Raw genomic sequence first — 12215 nt, forward strand, 5'->3', positions numbered from 1 at the left:
TCTGTCTGTCTGCCTGTCTGTCTGCCTGTCTGTCTGCTCATCTGTCTGTCTGTCTGTCTGCTCATCTGTCTGTCTTTCTGTCTGTCTGTCGTTCTGTCTGCCTGTCTGTCTGTCTGCCTGTCTGTCTGTCTGTCTGTCTGTCTGTCTGTCTGCCTGTCTGTCTGCCTGCCTGTCTGCCTGTCTGCTCACCTGTCTGTCTGTCTGCTCACCTGTCTGTCTGCCTGTCTGTCTGTCTGTCTGTCTGTCTGTCTGTCTGTCTGTCTGCCTGTCTGCCTGTCTGTCTGTCTGTCGTTCTGTCTGCTCACCTGTCTGCCTGTCTGTCTGTCTGTCTGTCTGTCTGCTTATCTGTCTGTCTGTCTGTCTTTCTGTCTGTCTGTCTGTCTGTCTGCTCACCTGTCTGTCTGTCTGTCTGTCTGTCTGTCGTTCTGTCTGTGTGCCTGTCTGTCTGTCTGTCTGTCTGCTCATCTGTCTGTCTGCCTGCCTGTCTGTCTGCCTGTCTGTCTGTCTGTCTGCCTGTCTGTCTGTCTGTCTGTCTGTCTGCCTGTCTGTCTGTCTGCTCACCTGTCTGTCTGTCTGCTCACCTGTCTGTCTGCCTGTCTGTCTGCCTGTCTGTCTGTCTGTCTTTCTGTCTGTCTGCCTGTCTGTCTGCCTGTCTGTCTGCTCATCTGTCTGTCTGTCTGTCTGTCTGCTCATCTGTCTGTCTTTCTGTCTGTCTGTCGTTCTGTCTGCCTGTCTGTCTGTCTGCCTGTCTGTCTGTCTGTCTGCCTGTCTGTCTGCCTGCCTGTCTGTCTGCCTGTCTGTCAGTTTACTATGGGCCAACAAGGAGGAAGCTATGTTAGCTATGTAACGTTTTCACTGTGTAATGTTAAATAAGCAGCGTTCTTCTTTGGCTAATAGATCACAGGTGAAGATGGGGAGCAGTTCTGCCACTGTGTTCAGTAGTAATGCAGGACAGATGGATCAAAACAACACTCGTCTTGTTTAATCAGTTGCTCAGCCAGCACCGGTCAGGTTGGTTCCTGTCCTTTTACACAGCTCCGGCTGTACTCTATGTTTTTAATCGGCCTCAAACTCAAACGATAAAGGGTTAAAAAGATCAGATCAGGCGCAGCAGGCCAGAGGGAACTGGAGTGTACCTGAAACCACAGACGAGTGAATGCATCAGGTCCACAAAGGTTCGGTACCTGATACCCATGGTAAAGCTCTCAGAATAAAGTAGTGCTGTGGTGTAAAGTACAGTCTGACCGATCAAACCACCACGACCTCCTCCCTCTGCAGGCTTTTCTCGCTCTTTATACATTGACACCACGTCAGAACATTTGCTAAATTATGGTAAAAGGGCTACAACTATAGTCAGGCATCATTTTTTATTTTGACAATATGGATTTAAAGTCAGATTCTTCCTTTCGATTCCGGTTCTTCGCGATTCTCGATTCTGATCCTCGGCTAATGTGGATGGAGTTTCACACTGAGTCTCCAGTTTGCGTACATTTGTCTACAAGTAAAAAAATACATTACAGTAACGCTGTTGTTCACAATTTTAAGAATTTCGTCAAAGAACTTGTTTCACTAGTTTCACTGACCTGATTATACCAGGTCAGGGTTGTCCGAGGAGGGCGAGGCAGAACGGAGAGACCGGCGCAGCGCGTCAAACACGGTATTGTTGATTTGTACACCATGAGGGTGAAGGTGTTTACTCATATTCGTAGTGCAGCCTCCCGTACAAGAACAAAGTGTCTCACAGGTGTCACCCGGGCTTTATATTTTAATTTGTTTGTTTTTATACAACAAACAGGTAAATATATTGATTTACAAAGTACAGAGTGACGATGGGAGTCCTGCCACCAAAAGTAACGTAGCTTTATGACACGCTGATGACATCTGATGTGGATATTCCACCTCAGCATCTGCTTCCAGCTGTTTCCAGGTGTTTCCAGGTGTTTCCAGGTGTTTGGGAGTGATGTTCTTTGAGTCAGTGTTGGGTGAAGACCACAAGTTTGAAACCAATACAAATGTGTTGGTGTGGAGTTAGCATTAGCCGCTACTAGCAAAACACACCCCAATCTCAGACTGAAGTGTTGAGTTGCATTGTGGATAATGTAGGCGCCCAGTTTGAAAGAGGTCATATTCTGCAAAGTGAAAAAGCCCAAAGGGAGTTCCCATCTCCCACAGAAAACTCTGCTCTGAACTGAAAACAGCTCGTTTGTAGTGCAGCCGCTTCCCTTTCATACCTGTGACGACACAGGGATGAAAGCTAAATGCGCCTCACGTAACGCTCGCCAAGCGGCTACTCCGACACGCCCTCAAAAACAGCGGTGGAAAAACAGCACACAATTGATCATGTAGAGACAAGATGTATCACTCCATAGGTTAAACGAAGCCTTCCACACAGGGTGAAAGAGGAGCTGCAGCAACGCGCAGTATGACAAAAAAATATGGTGTTGTTTGAAAAATAAACCACGTAAACCTGCTCTGGTACAACCTCTAAACATCTCCTCTTTAACAAGGAAAAAGACGTCAAACCGTCGAAGAAGTATGGCACTCCTTCAACTGTTCTAACTGTACAGCTGAAGACAAACATTGTAACTTGGAGATCACATCATACTGACGAGCAAACCGTCAGTTCTGATTGGTTCTGTTGATCCGGGCGGGTCAAAGGTTCACCGCTTCCAGAGCGGGACTGGAGAGGATAAAGAGAAACGTGAGGTTGTGCTGCCAGAAACTTGAGAGGCAGCTTTTAGGATGAATTGTATGCCAAACACACACAAACACGCACACACAAAGCTACTTACTCTACAAGCTGAATGAAATCAGCGGATCAGGAGAGATCGTGGGTAGACCAAGAGAAGTCTACACTCCCCGAGAGAGAGAGAGAGAGAGAGAGGGGGGGGGGGCTCTGCTGTCTCAGTGTTAAACAGTGCTTGGAAAGAGAGAGAGCGAGAGAGAGAGAGAGAGAGCTCGGTATGTGAACCGTGTTGCTGCTTCTAGTTTTTCCATTAGTGGGAAAAAGGAGTTTGCTGCTTTTTGATGTTGCGTCCAAATGTTCCTGAAATTTCATGCCGAACAGCTTTAATGGCTGCAGAAGGTTTAGTCTCTGTCTCTCTGTCTCGCACACACACAAAACACAAAACACACACAAGGAGTCGAAAAGGGTTTGACTTGAACAGAGGCGTATGCTTTATGTGCGTTACGTTCAACACTCCTTAAACCTGACAGCAGAACATGCACAATGAAGAAGGTGGACAGTCACAGTTAGAGACAGGATCAGTGACGTGTTAATGAGCTCAGGCTAGAAACGGGATCCCTGCCGTGGTGGTTCTCAGCGGCCTCGCTGCGTTTTGTATTTTGATTGGATAGATATTTAAAGACGGATTTTGATTTTTTACATCAACCAGCAGAATTTTTTATTAAAACGCCCATATGGGTGGTTTGAACAACCACGCTATTACGACCCGTCTGTACGTTTGTTGTGGCTGTGATCTCCAGGGGCCACACAACGGTAGCAAAGGAGGATGTAGGGTAGTTTACTGTAAATGGCGACAAAGTAAGAAGGTAGGATGGGGTGGTTGGATAGGTGAAGCTTTCACGCAGGGTAACGGCGTGCGAGTGGAGTTTTAACATACTGACTTCTGTGAGTTTTGTAATGTACTCACATCAACCCAAAACAATGTTTTTCACAACGTTTACCGCATGTTTAATGTCATGTGACTTACGCAGCTTAGTTATTACATTTATAGGCGCCTTTCAGAGCATTTGCCCGTAAACCTTAAAGAAGTTAAGGTCCGGTCGCCTAGTGTCGTTTTGGATAAACTACCAATTTTTGTCGTTAAGGTCGGAGGACAGGTTGAACCATGTGCTGATATGACTGTTAAGGATTAACACTGCTGACTGTCTGTTTCCCTCAGTGCATTCAGAAGATGTGTTCTCTCTATTACTATTTCAAGCTTTATTTTATGATTTTACTACTTTTTTCCCCAACAAGTTTGATTCACTGGTTTTAACAACTGATTCTGTAAAAGTTTCAGCCTACTTGACTCCCAGGCAACATTACAGAAGTCGGAAAGTATATCTAGAAAGTGAAAATACCCAGAAATGAACTTACTAACATGCTCTCTGTTGGGAACAGAAGCTGCTGAGAAGTTATAGAAGTGACTTTAGGTTTGCAAACTGCCAGACGTGTTGGTGAAATGTGTCTGAATGTGGGGAAGTGGAAACATGTTGTGACAGCAGGCAGCTCTTTATGGATAAGTAAGGGTTAAAACACTCACAAACACACACACACATGCCGCCGTTTGTGACGTCTCCAGTGCGTTGGCTGTGGTTTTGGCTGTGGCGAAGGCCGAGCCAGAGATCAACGGAGGCCATTGTTACCCCGAGCGAGAGACGAACCATTCTTTCCACTTTCCATTTCAGCTCTTGTCTGTTATTATTTTTTGTGAGGGACGGCCCCCGTCTTTCCAGCTGTGATAGAAGATGATGAACATGTTTTTATGTTTGGAGTGAAAAATCGGAAAACAAATCCAGCTCCATCAGCGGCACTCGGTTACTTTCTCTGACAAACCGACCTTTTCTGTGTGTCTCTTTGTCTTTGATTGACCTGGTATTACCAAAAAACTCCTAGAGAGAGAGGATCTTAAACACAGCACCACATTAACTTGACTTTTCCGGCTCAGTATTGAGTCTCAGCAGTAGCTTTAGCAAAGAAAATCCACGTGAGGACAATATAACCCAATACACGAGAGCGCTGGTTGTCTTGAGGGTCGGTACACTCTGCACCTCCTCTACACATTTTGTAGTGCACAGATATTTAAATATTACTATAGTTTTGGAGGATTATTTGAAACAGCTGAACTCTCACTGGTATTTCACGCTGATGAAACACCAGAGATCTGATTATCAAGGTTGACTCATCGATCTGTCCTCTCTGCTCAATCTTTTATTTATTAAGGTGACTTTTTCTCGATCTAACCGGCAAGATTATTCTGCATGTGCATGTTTTGTTGTGCTGCAGTTGGTGTGTTGTAAAAACGTACAGAAGTGGGACGTGGCTCGTGGTGACTCGGTGGAAGTGAACATTCTCAGTCCACTTCTGTCTGAACCGATCGATCTGCTCTCGGTTGACTGATTGATAGACTGATTCCGCTCTGGGCTGCTGAACTTTTAGCTAACTGCACGACTTGTCTTGTCCCGTCTCGTCTTTGTTTGCTCCTGATTCCTGGAGTGTGATCTAAAAAAGATAATTCCTAATGATTTTGTCCCCTTAAAGAAAACCTTGTTTGTCTCCTGAATCCTAAAGGTCCTTGTAACCTTCTTGAAAACTTTTGTTTTCATCTTCTTTGTCCTTGACTCTTCGGTAGTCGTAAAGGATGCCCCGCACAGCCGACTGCACTGTGTTTGTCCTTGATATCTGTCCACTTGCCTCCTGATTTCTAATAGTAGTGGGTGTTTGCCTCCTTTGCCTACGACCTCTTGTCTACAACCCTTTGAATGGGTCCTATCCTCCTGTCCTCTGTTGTCCTTGTCCTTGTCTACTAGCATCTTGTCTTCTGAGTGACGTTACCCTACTTTAACAGCTTCGGTGGAGGTTGTCCCTTTTTGAAAGTTCATGAATGTATCATCCTGCCATCACCTTCAGTGCTGGGCTGCATCCCGACAAACTGTAACATGGAGCTGACGGAGTCCAAGGGGGAATTCACGTCGCCCTGCTACCCCCAGGTATACCCCAATTCGCAGGCCTGTAGGTGGACCATGAGGGCCCCCGCCGGCTTCATCATCCAACTCTCCTTCCTTCACTTTGAGCTGGAGGAGGCGCCGGGCTGCATCTACGACCGGGTGGTGGTGAACACGGGAAAGACAGACGTTAGATTCTGTGGTCTGACGGCCAACGGGCTGACGCTGAACTCCACTGGCGACGTGATGGAGCTGTCCTTTACCTCCGACTTCAGCGTGCAGAAGAGGGGGTTCAGGGTTAGCTTCCAACACGGTAGGTTCAGGCTGACACCAGGACCCTGTTCTTCAGAGGGTGGGTAAACCGATTCGGCCTATCACGCTGTTATCAGAGTGATCCTGGCAGTTTTAGGGACGGTTAAGTCTTACTTTGAGATAAAGGCAACATGGGTAAAGAGTTGAATAACTGATTTAAAGTGCCGATCCTGTGATTGCAATTAGATGATGCATGTGTGTAGAGGAGCCTCCAAGGATGCAGCTGGGGATTACAATCATAAACCTAAGTCAAACTTCTCATGTAGAATCAAAATTTTATAAAAAAAAGTGAATGCTTTGCTTCTAAAAACATGTTGCTGTCGATTTAACTGAGCTGCTGTCTCTGCGACACAAACATAAGATATAATTCTCTTTGCAAAATAAACTTTGATCTGTAGGTGAAAGCTAATATTTGTTGCTGCCTCCTGACTTTGTCTTTTTATTGGACAGTTAAATGTTGTACAGCAGCACTGCGTCTGTGGGCAGAATGGGATGAATCATTTAAGATTTATTACAGTGAGGCCTATCTGTTGACTGCGTCTCACTCTGAACACGGCGGAAATCTCAGAAAAAGACAAGTTAACTGATTTTCTCACAAAATAAGTATTTAGTTTGAACTGAGGAAGGTTTCAGTCAGAGGTCGTTTTTGGCTTTTTGTGTAGCTCTTCTGCTGCCAAGGTGCCAAAAAGAAAAACTTAACGCAGCTTTAATTTAAGTTTGAAGCCACAGAGATCAGTGGTTTCTGCATGGCAGACAGCGAGGGGATCAGCATCACACAGTCTGAGGTATCGACCCACCAAAGGAAGACTTGGCGGCTCTCACGGCGGTGTCGCTGTGGAGTTTCGGTGCATCTGCGTGTGTGTGTGTGTGTGTGTGTGTGTGGTGTTTTTCCATTGCACACTGGCTGTTGGTTTGTTGCTCTCGGCCAGCAGCTCCAGCCAGAGTCGTTCTGCTGGGAAAAGCTTTGAGACGTGAAATTTCTAAAAGACAAACTCTCTGATTCATCAGTACTCGGGGGGTGAAGTGTGTGTTCAGGGTAGAACAGTATGAAACACTTTTTCTATCTGTATGTTTTGAGATTCAGTCAAACTTTCATCAAAAAGGTTTCAAATGTTTCTTTAGATTTAAAGTGCACTTTATAAAACAGAAATGAAAAGTTTCTCTAATTTAGACGATTAGTTGAAATAAAATATTTCCCTTCTTGTTATGATGTATTTTCACTCCCCCTCTCTCACTTTCTTTCCTCCTCACTTCCTTACTTATTTATCTCCTCCTTTGTTCTTTTCTTTCTTTTCATGCTTTTTATTCGTTCTGCCCCTTAAACTCCTTCCTTCCTTCCTATTTTTGCTTTTTATTTCTTCTCTCTTTCTCTGCTGTGTTGCTTATTTCCTACATTTCTGCCTTCGTTATTTTTTCCTTTCTTTGCTCATTCTTCCTCTTTTCTTGATTTTCTCCTAACTTTTCCTGTCCTTATTTTTTGCTTATACTCCTTGTTTCCTTTCTTCCTTGCCTGCTTCCCTTTCTTTGTCTTTTTCTTTACTCTTCTTCTTTGGCTTTTGTCCTTTCTTCCATCCTTCCACCCTCTTTTCCTTTCTTCACTTCTTCCACCTCTCCTTTCTAGTTGCCGTGGCCCTGAGGAACCAGAAGGTCAGCATTTCCAGCGGCAAAGGCCAGATCACTAGGGTTGCCAGCTCCATTTCTATACCGACGCTCAGTCAGCTGACCGTGTGCTTTGAGCTGCAACGCAGCAGTCAGAAACAGGTACGCAAAACAAAGGTCTACAGGGAGGGTGATGAGTTCTACACATGAGATCCAGTTTGTGGTTCATTAAAGCTCCTGAAAACTGAAAGTATTTCTCTGTAACATCAAAACATATGTTCTCAATCAGCTTCTGCCTATGAGGGACGGGCTCCCACAGAGTTTCTGTATTTCTTGTTTTCTCCGACCGCTTCTCACCAAGTGGGCAGGACTCACTTGGAAAAAGAGCATGTTCCATATTTCCATGCACCAATCAGTAATAGCATCTGATGACTGGATTGTTGTTTCTCAAATCTGATGAAACCACACCCACACTCCTCGAGAGGCAGGTAAAGTGTTTTTCAAGATACGCCACTGTCCTGTTTCCCAGCTTCGACACATCTTAACTGTGCATAAGAATATGAATACGTTAACTCCCCGCATCAACTCACCCAGAAGAGCTTCCTCTGACTGCTTCTGCCTGTGCGGCGACATGATGCTCAGCGACACGGTGCCCTGTGGAAAAATGAAAAGACTCTAATTTAAATCAGAGCAGAACAACGTGATCAGGTCCTCCGTGTTAATATTAACACAAGATGGTGAACAGTTCTTTTTTGGAAATGACTTAAAGCTTAAATGTCAGTGGCTACACCAGCAGGTGAAGCTGCTGTTTGTGATTTCTGAAATGACAGTATATCCACTTGTGGTATTTTGCCTTAAGCTCATTATTAAGAATTATTTTGGTTCCTGAACAGAAAGAGTCGATCTTCACCTACTATGACATTAACAACAACGTGGCGCTGAGTTTGGGCTCTGATGTATCCGGCACGAAGATGGATGTTGGCGGAGTGGACTGCTCGATCGAGTCCATCATGTCCACCACTGTCTTCACTTCCACCATGAAGCCTTTCTGTGTGCTCTGGACATCGTCAAACGGCCGAGTGGCGGTCTATTTCAATAACGAGTTCTGGGCCAAGACCTGCGCCTCCTCTACTGGGCTCTCTGTGGCAGCTGGTGGAGTGTTCCAGTTAGGAGGTGAGGAGTTTTACCATTTAAGCTGTTACAGGAGACCAATTAAACTGCTTTTCCAGGTCTATATTGTAGTTCTGTGACTCCTGTATGGCAGATTTGCATGATTCAAATTTAATTTTTCTGTCTTATACTGTCTCTCCATGTAGGCCTTCATTTCAGCCTCTGTCTGAAACAAGCTCCTGTCTCTTTAGGGCCCCTCCCCCTCTCAAAGCCCACTGTCTTCTGATTGGCCAAGACCTGAAGCGTGTTGCCAGGCTGTTGTTGCCGCTGAGCGGTACAGACAGACTGAGCAAATGACCATATATGGAACTCCGTAATACGTAGAACGGAGCCGTTGGTAGTAAAAGCAGTTCAAAACAGAGCGCACAGAACAGGAGGAAATCTGAGGTTTTGGCTCACAGGGATTTCTTTCAAACACTTTAACCTCATTATTTGAAGCTCTGGCCATGTTTAACATGAACATCCAACATCGTAACATTCCAGATAAGTCATAAAATGTGGAAAATTATAATAGGTCTCCTTTAATGAATGATCTCTGACAGTCTGGTTAGTTCAGATCAAACAGTATTTTGTCTTGAAGAAGAGGCTTCTTCAGCCAGTGAGCATTAACTGGTGATGTTAAGGTCTGATGTAGGGCTGGACGATATGGCCAATAATTATCAATATATTGAAATCGATAATTATCCTGATAAGTATTAAATCGTTCCATAGAGTTTAGAGGCTGATTTTTGCTGCTGAGTGAAAGCTGAAGAAACCTGATGGTTAATTGTGGTTTAAACTCCTCTTTATGGTCAACACGAGTCAAATATGCACAAGAGAAATTAGGTAAAAGCTTTTTCCAGTCCTTTTTAATCAACTAAATAATCATCTTAATAAAAAATAAGTCATAATTTGTTTATGATTCAAGTGAATAAAGTCAAATATCTATTGAATATTTATTGAACATCTGTTATGTTGTTATTGAAAAAAATAATATTGCGATATTTATTGTAGTCTAAATGAAACGTAGAATAAAAGCAGGCTAAATGTGGGAGAAAGAGGAAGGGTCTTTTAGACGCTCATATAACCGACCGAAGTTGCCACACTGCTCTAGCACGGCTGGAAAACAGATAAATCCAGTGTTACCTATAAAACAGAAACAGAAATCTATAGATTTGTGTGAACGTTTTCTGATTCCTGTGTGTCTTTGTGTTCAGGGCAGCAGAGCCTCACCGGGAACATCTATAACTTCCGGCTGTGGGATTACGCCATGACAGAGCAGCAGCTCAGGGCGTTAACCTGTGACACGGTGGGGAACGTCATCGACTGGGACAACAGCTACTGGACCATCCCGTCCACTCTGGCCCAGATGGACGCCACGCTCAACTGCAGTGAGTACAGCAAACAACCACAGTCTGACCTCAGAGCAGTGGACGCATGTGGAGTCTGAACTGATAATCTGATGCACAGACATGCGTAGATAAACACAATCACAAATCTGAAAGCATGTTGTAGAGGTTTAAATGTCACTACAAACCAGATCCAGTGAGGTTATTCTGCATTTCTGCGTGAGGAAAGAACTTTTTAAAACGGGTTTTGATATTCATCGTCTTCATAACCTCATGATACAAAAGGTGACAAGTTTTCCACCAAAATACGTGTGGAGAATATGCCCATTGTAAAAACTAATTGAATGTGTTAGTTTGTAAGGTTTAAACAATTTAAGTCGTTCAAGTAATTTTGTTTTGCTTTAACACAAATAAAGTATTTTGAAACCAGTCCAAAAAGAAGCTTAAATAAAAGGACTAATTCTATAAATGAGAATAAATCCTCATCTAGTGTAAATAAAGTGAAGTGATTTTATGAAGCTATTTAAAAAAAGGCCATTTATTGAATTAGTGAACACTTAAATTAAAACATCTATAAAAGTCATTTCTGTATCAAAGCAAATTATTCACAGCATCTTCATCCATTTATGTTGACATATCAAAATCCAATATGGATCCAGTTGATCTGTTGTTTTCAGTAAAGAATGAAGATGACTATCTTAAGATCATTAAATAGCTATTAACCAAAATACTGTGGTAATATTAGTAAAGCAGTATCTCACTCTGTTGTACCACGCAGGAACTTAAAGTGCTAAATGTTTCAGTCTGTTTGCTATCAGGGTGGAAAATTACAACCAGACTCTGGCAAATTTGACTGCGGCTGGTAAGGTAATTGACTCCAGCAACCAGTTTGGCTGCTGACCAGCCATCTTTCTGATTCCTGCTCTGTTCTAACAACACACACACAGACACTGCTGTATGATCTGAAAAAGGAAATAAGATCAAGTCATGTGCAGTTACAGCATCTTGCTTATTTGTTGCAAGGTTTTTCATAGTGTTTATTAGTACAGACTCTCTTGACACGCTGAAAAACCTGACACCAAGTTTACATAATCAACCTTTTTCTCACCATATTTAAGTATTAACCATGAAAGAAAGTGTAAGAGTACACTGTGTGTGTGTGTGTGTGTGTGTGTCCACAGAGTAGTACTGTACCTCTTATTTAAAGCGCGGTAAATGAGTGTGCAGCCACAGGAGGTTAGCCACAGCGGTTTCAGTGAAATTCCTGCCAATGCTGTATCCACTGGAGAACAGGCCTGTGTGTGTGTGCGTGCTTGTAGGCCTTGGAGACCTGCAGTGGTTTTCAAGAAATGCATGATTCTGCACGAAGTTTCCTCACTCTCTCTCGCTCTCTCTCTCTCTCTGTCTCACACACACATTGTACGACGTACGAAACCAACGCAGGATTGAACTCTTTGATGTCAGTCTTGTTTTTCACAGCACTGAAATACAGTATGTTGGATTTGATCTAACGGGAACATCACCAAGGTAAAGTCAGTATTAACGAAGCAAAATAAATTGTGCATTACCAAAAATAGACCAGACAGTCGCACGAGATGGAATAACAGACGCATCAGTTTGTGAAAGTTGGGTACAAGTACAATTTGGTTTTCTGATAATGTACAAGCGTTTATCTAAACATGAAAACAAAAGTGTTAAACTGCCTTTGGGCACCGCCAGGAAAGATTAAGCTTCAAGGTAGAAAACACCAATTCAGTTTAAATTTGACTTTCACATGCATATTGTTTAAATAATACAACAGGTGAATAAATACTTCTACAGGTGCAGCTGTCTTGCTGTAGAGAAGAGAAACGGGCCTAAAACTTTCCTCAAATTTAAACACACTGATTTTGAAATGACTGAAATCAGCTTGTACGACAATCGGTATGTGCATTTTTAATGGTGGATATCCAAGACAGAGGACACACAAACACCTGAGCATCAATAATAGTAGCTGTGACTTTTGTTATCATATACAGTGGGTACGGAAAGTATTCAGACCCCTTTAAATTTTTCACTCTTTGTTTCATTGCAGCCATTTTCCAAAAATCAAAAAAGTTCATTTTATTTCTCAGTAATGTACACTCAGCACCCCAT

At 43.3% G+C, this 12215-nt stretch overlaps 1 protein-coding gene across 8 annotated transcripts in view; it reads left to right on the forward strand.

Moving 5' to 3' along the window:
• Window positions 1-12215, forward strand: part of adgrg6 (adhesion G protein-coupled receptor G6) — a 116384-nt gene that overhangs the window by 30255 nt on the left and 73914 nt on the right. For all 8 annotated transcript variants that reach the window (XM_046061041.1, XM_046061042.1, XM_046061038.1 and 5 more), the window contains exons 3-6: window positions 5636-5983; window positions 7604-7743; window positions 8475-8754; window positions 9948-10121. In XM_046061041.1, the coding sequence (XP_045916997.1) occupies window positions 5636-5983; window positions 7604-7743; window positions 8475-8754; window positions 9948-10121 (942 nt within the window). The remainder of the gene's footprint in view (window positions 1-5635; window positions 5984-7603; window positions 7744-8474; window positions 8755-9947; window positions 10122-12215) is intronic.

The sequence above is a fragment of the Micropterus dolomieu genome, linkage group LG10 (genome assembly GCF_021292245.1).
Source record: "Micropterus dolomieu isolate WLL.071019.BEF.003 ecotype Adirondacks linkage group LG10, ASM2129224v1, whole genome shotgun sequence".
NCBI lineage: Eukaryota > Metazoa > Chordata > Actinopteri > Centrarchiformes > Centrarchidae > Micropterus > Micropterus dolomieu.